Genomic DNA, 12,719 nt, shown 5'->3' with positions numbered 1-12,719 from the left:
TTAATTGGATGGATGGATTTTTAATTGGATGGATGGATGGATGGATGGATGGGTGGAATTATAGATGGATGGTTGGATGTTTAAGTTAGTGAAAGGAGGGGAGGATTAACAAATTAAGTGAAAAGATGAATATGTGATTTTATGGATGGATGGGGGGTGATTAACTGAATGGATAGTTATGGATAGATGGATAGATGGATGGATTTTTAATTGGATGGATGGATTTTTAATTGGATGGATGGATGGATGGGTGGAATTATAGATGGATGGTTGGATGTTTAAGTTAGTGAAAGGAGGGGAGGATTAACAAATTAAGTGAAAAGATGGATATGTGATTTTATGGATGGATGGAGAGGTGAATAACTGAGTAGATAGTTGGACAGATGGATGGATTAACAGATAAACTGGATGGATGGATGGACGGATGGATGGATGGATGGAGGAGTATATTAAGTGGATGGATGCATTGATGGAAGGATGGATGAGCATAACTGAATGGATGCAGGAATTCATGGATGGATGGATGGATAGCCAAATGGATGGATGGATGGATGGATGGATGGAGGAGTATATTAAGTGGATGGATGCACTGATGGAAGGATTAATGAGCATAGTAAGTTAATGGATGCATAAATTCATGATGGATGGAAGGATGGATGGATGGATGAGCAAATTATCTGAAAGGATAAACAGGTAATTTGCTGTTTATCTCTGCTGTTAATACCTAACTAATTATTCATTTCAAATTTCTATGTGTGCATATTCTCAGTGTAAACATCACAAATTTCCTCTTTCTATATTCCCAAGTAATTTCAGTTGATCGATATTACGATAGTAGTTTTTGTAATACTCGATAAAAGAAAATCACGTATCGCTCATTCCTTAGTCGTATTAGCTAATGGTACTAAGATAATACCCGGATGAGAAGGCGACATCTGATTGGTTCATGGTTCCCGCGTTACTTCATAGGCTATAAAAGCGGAAGTGGACTACAAACGGAGTTTTTATTTTTAATCACATTACTTAAAAAATTTACAAAAAAAGTATTTGTTGGCTCAAAATGCAAAGCGCATTATTACAGCATACAAGGTTGTTCATCCGAAAACGTCTCCTAATGTCATTTTAAAATGACTTCCGGTATTGTTGATGACGCAATCAGGATGTAGGCGTTACTGTTTAGGTTAGCGGTGAGCTAGCTACCTGGAGCAGCACAGCAGATCCAACTTTCGGGATTTTTCGAGAATGGTTTTTGCTCTTAATTATATTTTAGTCCTGCTGCGTTTACGGTGTTTCTAACAGTATAGCGCTGTGTGTTTGAGAGGGGGAGAGAGAGAGAATGGAGGACGACTTGGTGTGTGAGTATGACTCCACCTGGGACACTGAGAGCGACGGAGACGATTTGGGGACCGAAAACGCAACACGGCGCGCGTGTCCCGACAAAAATAAAAAAGCAAAGGCCGGCTTTGTACGTACTGCTTCCGTTTAAGTTTAATTTTTAATTATTTGTCTTTGCATTTGTATTAATAAGCTGGTGCACCGTTGTTATACATTCTTCCCACCTGTATTCAGACACGTCCCGCCTTCTGCGCTGTGATTGGCTACTACATCCGGACATTGTGCTCTGATTGGTCCGCATTCGATCTCTTGCCGGAACCGGGACACTTTAAGCCAATCATAGAGCAAGATCCGGGATATGTCGGAAAACGATTAGGAATAGTAATTAAAAAAAATGCCACTTATTTTATCTTAGCTAACGGTAGTGAAAGGTTGTTAGCCTGCGTTTTTATGAAATATCACGAAAATCAGGCGGATTGATTTATATATTATGATTTGAGTTCCTTTCTAATGTAATTTTGTGTAAAAAAAGCATGAGAGTTATGTAAGTGAGGGCAGTGATGCAGACTGTCGCAGTTACAGCAGGCGTTATTAAGGATGCAGCGATACAATGGATCCGGTTTTCGATACGGTTTCGATATCAGAGATTAAAATATCGTTCGAATAAAGATCCCGATTATATCACAAGTCACCCTTGTCTTTCTGAAAGCTTCAGTTAACACGTTATACAGAACACTACAGTTTGTATGTGTTTACATTATTCACATCCACGGCATAATACACATCAGTGGCTTGAATCGTTTGTTAAATTCTGTATAATATCATTACAGTTTTACAGTCTAATACAAACCCTGGTTTTTAGATCGGACGTGTGCATCAGACATGTTGTGCTTCTATGTTATTTTTATATATATATATATATATATATATATATATATAACTGTGACTGTCATTCATCTTGAGTAAGAGCTTTATCCTGGCCAGGGTCTTGATGGATCCGTAGCTTATCCCGGGAACGCTGAGGTGAGGCAGGAATACACCCTGGGACGCCCCACACACACACACACACACACACACACACTCCCTCGCACCTAGCATAGCCAATCTGCCTACTGGCAAGTTTTTGGGAGGAAACCCACACGGACATGTGAGAACCTCCACAAACAATAACCCGAGATCCGGATCGAACCCGGAACTCCGGAGCAGTGAGACGGGAACGCTACCCACTGTACACGCCTAAAAAGTGGTAGTTAACATGACGTAATGAAGTATGGCATGCTAGTTAGCTAGTTAAGTGCATTAGTACAGACACAAACCAGGCTGTAAATGCCAGCGTAGAGAACGACTCGTCACAGAGAAACACTACTGTTTGTCTGAATGCGACTATTTATATTTATATTTATATTTATATTTATATTTATATTCATGCAGCTCTAATCAGCTCTGTGATATAATTCGATATCTGACACACCAGATCATGTCTCTGCCCCCGTGTTCCATTTGGAAGGAGACTCCTGAGTATTTTTGGATGGTGTTTTTTTGGCCCGTGACCCAAAATCTGTCCGGTTTGGAAAGCTGTATAACGACAGCTGGCTTCTTGGGCATCAATTGTTTCCTTCTCACTGAAGAAAATCACAATTTCAGCAGTAAGCTAATGCTTTCTACAAAAAAAAAAAAAAAAAAAAAAGAACATTGTTAGGTTCGGTTCAACTTTATTGTCATTGTCAGAGTACGAGTACAGAGACAATGAAATGCAGTTAGCGTCCCAGTAGTGCAAATAGCAAATAAATTAAAATGAGGTAACAAGGTTAAGGTGCAATAAGTTAACAGTGTACAGGTAAAGATAAAAAGTATGATGCATATCAGTAATGCAAATGGCAGTGAAGTTAAATGGAATAAATAAGAATCATGGTGCAGGTAGTTGAGAGACAGTATACAGGTAGAAGTAAGCAGCATGATGCAGTGGATACAAATGCAGATGTGCAAATGGCAATAATGTGCAAATTGTAGTAAACCATGATGATAAAAGGTGAGAAAATAATCACAGTATTTAAAAATACACACAGGTCTCTGCAAAAGTCTTAGGCACATGCAAAGAAATGCTGTAGAGCAAAGATGCCTTCAAAAATAATGAAACTAAATGTTTCTAAATTAAAAAAAAACCATAAAGAGCAGTAAACAGTAATAAATGAAACAAAGTCAATATTTGGTGTGACGATCCTTCACTTTTAAAAAAATAAAACGGTATTCTCAGGTGCAGTGTGTGCAGTTTTATAAGGAAATGAGCTGGAAGTGTTACTGAGCATCTTGCAGAAGCAGCCACAGTTCTTCTGGAGACTTTGACTGTCGACTCGCTTCTTATTTCTGCAGCGAAACCCAGCAGCCTTCATTCTGTTTTTATCTGAAAAGTGTCTCTTATGGAATCTGCTGCTTTCTTTACTGACATACAAACATTTTTCTGTAACATTTCGTTTTGTGCTGGAAAACTAATGTTTGGAATCTAAAATGTTTTTGTACTGAATCAATAATGTAGAAGTTAGAAAATAAACATCTATAACAAAGTTTGTACTAAAAAAAAAGTACTGAAATTAACGTGTCACTCTCTAACCCGGTAATCCTATTAGCGTGAATGCAGCAGCTCATCCTGCCCTCATTAATAGTTTCTTTGTCCTATTTAAATATTAGAAGTTCATTTCCTTCATTTTTTTTTTTTTTTCCTCCACACACAGTGGTCCAATTCCTCGTCGAGAAATCTCCGAGCGGCCAAAGACATGCAGAACTACAGACACGGCTATCCGGTGAGTATGTTTATTACTGAGCTGCAAACTGACATCGGATCATGAATCCATTTCAGCTCTTATCAGCACGCACTTTTACTAAAACACGTTCTATTTAGAACCCTGAAGCGTTCTTCATTTGGTCTCTGTGGAAAATGTAACGGTTTTATGAAGGTTAAGAGCCCTGATTGGTCAGAAGGTGTTGATTAGTTTTCTACAACAGCAGCTCTGATAGTAGCGCAGGTTTATATTAACGCGCTCGCTCTGATACGTTATCGTTTCTATAGTAACAGCTCATTCAGAGGGACTTGTACGACGGATGCTGCGCACGATCCAAGATTAAGTGTTGTTATTATGACAGAGAAGAGTGTATCCTTTTTTTTCACAACTTATCAATCATGGAAGGAGTCTCTAGTGTCAGCACTTTGATCAGAAAGGTTACGCTTTGCGGTTTCTTGCTAACAAGAAGAAAAAAGAGAGTCTGGTGAGGGAACGACTGTTTATAGCTGCTATATCATAAGCGACAAACATGTTTCGCGGATGTTCCACGACATTCAGCGTAACTATAAAAGGATAAAAAGTGTAACGTCTCATTCTTAAATAAATGTAAAAAAACTGTAATAGTTGGTAAACTGCTGTGGTAAAAGAGGAGTAATGAGCATCTTCAGGGTAGTAACAGTGACTCCGCTTCATCACACCACGCCGTCGATGATTATTTTCCTATCACAGCACAACACTGAGTGTGTTATTCCTTACTTAACTAATCATCTCCGAAGTGCACCACGTTTAAAGTCGTTTTCAGCTGTTAATAAATCTGATGAAAGGATTTAAGCTTAGCAGTCTGGTTATTCAGCGCATGTATACTGTTAATCTAATCTAATCTTATCTTATCTTATCTTTCTTTGTCCTTCCTGTGCTTTGACGTATCTTAAACCCTAAACAGCACAAAAAAGCACTGTCATTTGCAAACTTAGAATTTTCCAGATTAATATTTACCATAAAAAAAAATGTAAAATTGATTATCAGTTCACACTCTGATTGTAATGAATCTGAATTTTTTTCTCTCCTCAGAACATCATCGATGAAGACGGTACAGAAGACAGGATGCCAAATTTAAAGTTTTATCTAAACGAAATAAAGTCGTCTCCTGATGGTGTGTGTCTCTTCTGCCTTGTTTTAAATAATAATAAAAGCCATTTAACGTTGAGTGCTTTATCACAGCTAAAAAAAAAAAAAAAACAATAAATAATCTGTATTCATTAGTGAATTAAACCTCTGAATGTAAACCTCTGAATCATGGGAAGGATATTTAACAAGCGAATTCTTGGTGAAGCGTTTATTCAGAAGCCACATCTCATAGTTTTTTTTCGTCTTTGTGTTTCAGACGTGTCCATCGAGACGTTTCACAGCGAGTGGAAATCAGATTATAAAAGACTTGAAAGAGTTCATTCCTACATTCAGTGGTGAGAACAGATGTATATTAACCTTAACAGATTAATGAGTGTTAAGATGATTAGATTTTATGTCTGTTTTATTTTTTATTACCAGCAGTTTCTGCCTGAAACGTTGTAGGACAAACAAGTCTTAAATACATCGGGTTGATTCTGGGAAACTGTAGATCTGTAATTATAATTATAACCTAATCATACACTTACACACGTCTGTCTTGTAGGTTGTTTCCTCTGCGTGAGCCAGGAGTGAATTACCTGGCTACAGAGCTGACCAAGAAGGAAATCCAGGTGAGAATAAAGACATGAAACATTCACACACAGCAGTCTGACTCCATGGCCAAGCTCTCATTTCATTTCATCAGTGAAGTGTAATGACAAGTACAGTGGCTCATGGGAAATTCACCGTATTGTTTGGATACGGTTATTAGAATATAAAGCTGGGCTTTCTACTACAGAGCTTTGTTGCTTTTTATAATTACTGAAAGATCAACAGAAGAAATGTTTCTAAGCATAACTCATCATATGTTACATTGCCAACTTACTTTTATTGGAATGATTGTCCTGTTACAGTTCAGTAGTGAAGTGAATGTGTCAAGTGACTAAGCTCGTACGCATTGTCTGATTTAACAATACTAATAAACTCCCACAATCTCTGACTTCACAATGCTGTTAAACTCCCACAATCTCTGACTTCACAATGCTGTTAAACTCCCACAATCTCTGACGTAACAACGCTGATCAACTTCCACAATCTCTGATGTCACAATGCTGATAAACTCCCATAATCTGACGTCACAACGCTGATAAACTCCCATAATCTCTGACGTCACAATGATAATAAACTCCCACAATCTCTGACGTCACAACGATAATAAACTCCCATAATCTCTGACGTCACAACGCTGATAAACTCCCACAATCTCTGACGTAACAACGCTGTTAAACTCCCACAATCTCTGACGTCACAACGCTGATCAACTCCCATAATCTCTGACGTCACAACGATAATAAACTCCCATAATCTCTGACGTCACAACGCTGATAAACTCCCATAATCTCTGACGTCACAACGCTGATAAACTCCCATAATCTCTGACGTCACAACAATAATAAACTCCCATAATCTCTGACGTCACAACGCTGATAAACTTCCACAATCTCTGCCGTCACAACGCTGATAAACTCCCACAATCTGACGTCACAATGCTGATAAACTCCCATAATCTCTGACGTCACAACGCTGATAAACTCCCATAATCTTTGACGTCACAACGATAATAAACTCCCATAATCTCTGACGTCACAACGCTGATAAACTCCCATAATCTCTGACGTCACAACGCTGATAAACTCCCATAATCTCTGACGTCACAACGCTGATAAACTCCCATAATCTCTGACGTCACAATGCTGATAAACTCCCATAATCTCTGACGTCACAATGCTGATAAACTCCCACAATCTCTGACGTCACAACGCTGATAAACTCCCACAATCTGACGTCACAATGCTGATAAACTCCCAGAGTGAATTTTTAAATTGCTCAAAAGTCTGAGCTTTCAAGCTATAAACAAAATAAAAGTATCAGCAAAGGAAAGAGGAGGTCCAGTTAATATCTGATACATTCTGATTGACTACATTTATTAGACTGATTTTTTTTATGTCCTTTAAACATTCATTCCTGTATAATTATAATTATTATTATTATTTAAATTTTTCATGCAAAGTCAAATGTCATAACCAAATCAACATGGCAGCTCCGTCTGGGAAGAATGAGAAATATCACTTGACACAGTTGTATTAATGGTGTTATAATGAATATAATAACAGCTGCTGGTAGGAGATTTATCCAGCTGTGAGCAGTGTATAATGCTTTGTAGTGTGTGTGTGTGTGTGTGTGTGTGTGTGTGTGTGTGTGTGTGTGTGTGTAAACGTGTGTCTGATTTCTCCGCAGGCATTTCGAGAGAGCGAGGAGGCAAAAAGGCGTCTGGTTGATTCCTATGAGCTCATGCTGGGTTTTTATGGCATCCAGCTGACGGACAGAGAAACAGGCGAGGTGAGACGCGCCGAGAACTGGAGGGAGCGCTTCGCTAATCTGGAGCGGTGAGTCACACTGAGTGTACACACACACACACACACACACACACACACACACACACACACACACACACACACACACACATACTCACACACATACTCACACACACACAAACTCAGAGACAGGAAGCTGCATTTATAGCTAACAAATGAACTTGCGTTCACATCACTAAATATTTAGCGATTCACATTTAGAGAAGAAGAAATTTAAGGTCCTGTAGTCACAAGAGTTTCTCTTCGATGTTTTTTTTCTCTCTCTCTAGAATGACAAAGTGTGTAATGATGAATTTGCCCCAATTACTGTATGATCATTTTCTTAAGGAGCTAGCAATTCTTATGTAATATCCAGTAATAAAGTAGATACAAATCCGCAACACACATTCAACCAAGCTGCTTATAAATATTGGCACTTGCAAATCATCTCTGGGTCATGATGAGGCCCCACCCACATATCTGAGCATCATACAAAACCTCTTAAGACAAAGAAATAACTTGCTTACATAATTATTATTTATTTTTGCTGAGCTGTCTCCACAACATTATATTCATAACCATAAATGCTAGTGGTGCAACGGATCACTAAACTCACGGTTCGGATCATATTACGGATTTTGAGTCACAGATCGGATCATTTTTCGGACGGGGAAAAATAAAAAAGTTTGCTTTTCATTTATTACTGAAAGCTTATTTTACGTACTTCTATACCACAGCAAAAACTACTAGCTTAACTAATAAAGTCAGAAATAAAACAAGAACAATTACACAATTACAGACATAGATGAATAACAAAGTTACAGATAAAGTCAGTATTTAACAGTAACAGTAGTGTTCAGGTGCAGAAATGTAATAATGAAGTGTAAAATAGCACAATAGTGCTCACTGCATAAGTTACGTACAGATTAATCTTTGTTAAAGCTGTGGTGTTGTTTGATTAGCAGACAGAAGCAAATTATTTATAGGCTGCTGTCTCTTTAATACCAAATGCACGGACCTGGTACTGACACACATCCTGTTTCTTTCTCAGCTGTTTGTTTTCAGTTAACCGACTGTGTTTACCAGAAAACTTGCCAAATACACGGGTATTTTAACATAACTTTGTGTGTATGTGTCCGTTCAAGCGCAAAGAGGCATGAAAAGAGGAATCGATTCGGTGTTCACGCGCTGTCTGAATCGCGCCTCTCTCTTTCTGCGTGTGCGCGAGAAAACAGCGCGCGAGTCTCGATTCGAGTTCTCTTCCGCGTGAATGGTTTAAAATTGCTTGAATGTGTAAATTGGCAAGACAAAACACCAGCAAATGATAAACTTTCACTCTAAGATGGTTAAACTTAACAGTTAATCCGCGAATCACATGCGTGCCGAACCGTGGGGCCTGGTCCGTACGGAACATGGATCATCTATGAGCCGTTGCACCCCTAATAAATGCCGAGAAATACTATGTCATTCGGTAATAAATGCAAAATTGTAATTGTTGGCAAATTGCTGTGGTATAAGAGGATTAAGACACTTTGTGACGTGCTGTTATAGGAAAATAAACGAGTACGAAGTGGTAACAGTAACACTGCATCATGACACCACCCTGTCGTTAATTATTTTCTTATAACAGCATGACATGGAGTGTTTTATGATCTATAAATAAGGCCCTAATCCATAGTGCCAATTTTTCAGTCATTATTTGTGATATGAATGTCCGCTGGAGTAATTTTGTGGATTTGATGTGTTCTTTCAGGAACATGCACAACAACCTGCGTATCACGCGCATCCTGAAGAGTCTGGGCGAGCTCGGCTTCGAGCATTACCAAGCTCCACTAGTGCACTTCTTCCTGGAGGAGACGCTGGTGAAGAAGAACCTGAGCAGCGTCAAGCGCAGCGTGCTCGACTATTTCTTGTTCGCCGTGCGCAACAAGCGCAAACGCCGCGAACTGATCAGCTACGCCTTCCAGCACTTCGAGCCCAAAGACAAATTCGTGTGGTGTCCGAGAAGAATCCAGAAACGCTTCAAGAAGAAAGCGGAGGCAAAGAGGCAGGATTCACCGAGTAGGAACAAGAGAGATGGAGAGAAACGAGAGGAAGACGAGTTGATGCGCTACGAAGGTTCATCAGTTGACCCAGAACCAAGAGATGAAGGTTCTTCAGTGGATCCCTCACCTCTCAACAACGGCAACCATGTTGATAACGGAGAGATGGACCTCACGAGCAGTGAAACAAGCACCGTTAAAAGCGACGAAGAAGAAAATCAGACTAAACCAGCTGAGAACATCTCGTCTAAATCAGATCAGGACATGCCCCAGGTCAAGGACGATGAAGAACCCAAGAATATTTCATCATCTCAAAAAGGATCAAGTTTGGGAAAGCAAGTCTCAGAAAGCCCCAAACACAGCTTAAAGTCCTCACCGCTTTCTGAACGGGCAGGAAAATTTGCCAGAACCAAGGATAATACTGATTTAGGAATTTCTGATCATATTGAATCTTCAGGAGACACATTTTCCACAAGCTCGCTGGAGAAACTAGGTCACATGGACACAAAAGACGGAGAGAAAACAAACGGCATGGACACAGGTGAGCTGATGGACACCGAGCCCAGTGGCGGGGATTCTTAAAAAAAATCTTTGGATGAATTAGTATCTAGATAGGGACAATAATTTTGAAAAAAGGAACATGCAAGAGAGAATGTGATGAACTCAATATCGAAATCAAAAAATGTGAAATCTATTCTTTGAAGAACGGTTGAACTTAATTGTGCTTTTCTGTTTGTCTGTTGAGGTAAAAGATGTAAATGTCATTTTCAGAAAAGCAAGGCTACCTGTATATGGAGACGTTATATCCTGGCCTAATTGTTCCTGATTTTTTTTTTTTATTATTTTTTTTTTTTGGCGCTTGTTTTTGTTGTAATTAAATTATTTGGATTTGGGAACATGTTTAAAGCTGGAGGAACATATGTGTAGAAGATGATCGCTGAACGTCAGCAGTTTATAATTAGCACTTTTCTTTTTGGAACCATGATGAAGGAAGAAATCAGAATTGGAGGTGAAATATTTATTCTGATGTACTACAAATTTGATTTAAAAAAAAAAAAAAAAAAAAAATGCTTGATAATGACTCTTCATGATTGATTCAGCGCACTGAACTCTGATTCCTGTGATTCAGTTGGTTGAATCAATACAATATTCTGCCAGAGATAATATTCTGCCAGTTGCACTTAAATGTGGAAATATATTAAACAGGTTTTCTGACAAAGATTTAAATATTTTAATTAATGCGAAGTAGAGATTGACAGTAAAACAGTTCCTGTAAAAGGCTCAGAGATGGCGACGGTTCATTTAAATTAAATGCGAGGGGTGGCCCAAAAATTCCTGGAATTGCTCACAAAAAAAAAAAAAGAAAACAAATGCTAGTGTTATAAAACGTACGGCATTTCTCCTTTAATCCCCTTCAAGGTGATGTGATAAACTTAAACATTCCTGGAAACATTTCCTGCAGTCATCATGTCTCGAGTCGCCTGCGTTTGTGGTGACTGGGTGGCGAATCTTTTCCCCTTCAGGCCCAATTTTAATATCAGGAACAAGTCGCAAAGAGCGAGATCTGGCGAATACGGTGGATGTGAAGCCGTAACCACATTGTTTCTGGTTAAAACCTCCTTGGATGACAGCGCAGTGTGTTCAGGTGCAAGATCCAGCTGGATGGATCGGAAGACTGACTCGCCAGACTGTAAGCGTATACGACCTAGCGGCAAAACCTGCAACTACATCGAGTGCGCATGCCACATTCCGGGAATTTTAGGGTCCCCTCTTGTTTACACTTACTGGCCACTTTATTATGAACACCATACTAATACTGGGTAATACTGGTTGCTCTCAGAATAGCTCTGCTGACTTGGGAAGCTACTGAAGTACACTCAACTCAATGTCATGTCCATGGAAGCAGCTTGAGACAACATAGCGCCTTATTACACTGGAAGTAGCCATTATAACATGGTTAAATTGTAGCTATAAAGAGATGCATGTGGTCAGCAATAATATTTAGATAGGCTGGGGCACTCACACAGTGCTCGAATTGATATCACGATGCCCAGTAAGCATTCCCCACACTATCGCACCACCCCCACCAGCCTGAACTGTTGACGCAAGGCTGGTTGGGTTCATGGATTCATGGCGTTGATGCCAAATTCTGACCTTACCCTCTGCATGTTGCACCAGATGAAGTTTTTCCAGTCTTCTACCGTCCAACGTCTGTGACCATGATAGCCTCAGATTCCTGTTCTGGGCTGACGGGAGTGGAACCTGACGTGATCTTCTGCTGTTGTTGACTATCCGCCTCGAGGTTTGACATGTTGTGCATTCTGAGATGCTTTTCTGCTCACCACGGTTGTAAAGAGTGGTTGTTTGAGTTACTGTGGCCTGGAACCAGACTGGCTATTCTCCTCTGACTTCTGACAAGTCTTTTCCACCTGCAGAACTGCCACTCACTGGATGGTTTTGGTTTTTCGTACCATTCTGTATAAACTCTATAGATTGTGTGTAAAAATCCCAGGAGATTAGCAGTTTCTGAAATACTCAAACCAACCCCTCTGGCACCAAGTCACTGAGACCAAATTTTTCCCCATTCTGATGTTTGAATATTAACTGAACCTCTTGACCTCCTGATATTATGCATTGCTTTGCTGACACTTGATTGGCTGATTGGATAATTGATGAGCATGAACGAGCAGGTGGAGGAGTGAAGGTGTTCCTAATAAAGTGGCTAGCGATAGTTTTTTTGTGGTTAAGTATTCAAGATCGCAAAGTTGAATTTAGATTGTTTCCAATAAAATAGAATCACAAACTTTTCCTGTTTCCCTATTCACTTAGAGTCTTATATCTTATAATTTTAGAAGATCTCAGAGCTCATTGTTTGAATTTTTACCAAAATTGTTCAGATATAGTCCTGAAAACGTTTGACTGGCAGTGAAACAAGATCAGGAAGATTTCTCTCCTCTCTTTATGGACTGAGGATGCAGATTACTGAGTGGTAAAGGACTTTGGGAAACATCCCACTATTATGAATGCAGCCTGTTGACTTGTTT

The 12,719-nt window shown here is 39.4% G+C and overlaps 1 protein-coding gene across 1 annotated transcript; it reads left to right on the top strand.

Moving 5' to 3' along the window:
• Positions 1-1,138: 1,138 nt before the first annotated feature.
• On the top strand, positions 1,139-12,482 carry ogfr (opioid growth factor receptor). Its single transcript, XM_026945144.3, has 7 exons — positions 1,139-1,465; positions 4,065-4,133; positions 5,184-5,265; positions 5,497-5,575; positions 5,785-5,851; positions 7,518-7,666; positions 9,387-12,482. The coding sequence occupies exons 1-7, from the start codon at positions 1,337-1,339 to the stop codon at positions 10,255-10,257; spliced, it is 1,446 nt and encodes a 481-aa protein (XP_026800945.1). The 5' UTR covers positions 1,139-1,336; the 3' UTR covers positions 10,258-12,482.
• Positions 12,483-12,719: the final 237 nt, after the last annotated feature.

Source organism: Pangasianodon hypophthalmus, chromosome 16 (genome assembly GCF_027358585.1).
Source record: "Pangasianodon hypophthalmus isolate fPanHyp1 chromosome 16, fPanHyp1.pri, whole genome shotgun sequence".
Lineage (NCBI taxonomy): Eukaryota > Metazoa > Chordata > Actinopteri > Siluriformes > Pangasiidae > Pangasianodon > Pangasianodon hypophthalmus.
Note: the sequence above shows the minus strand (reverse complement) of the source record. Positions and strands in the feature narration are given on the sequence as shown.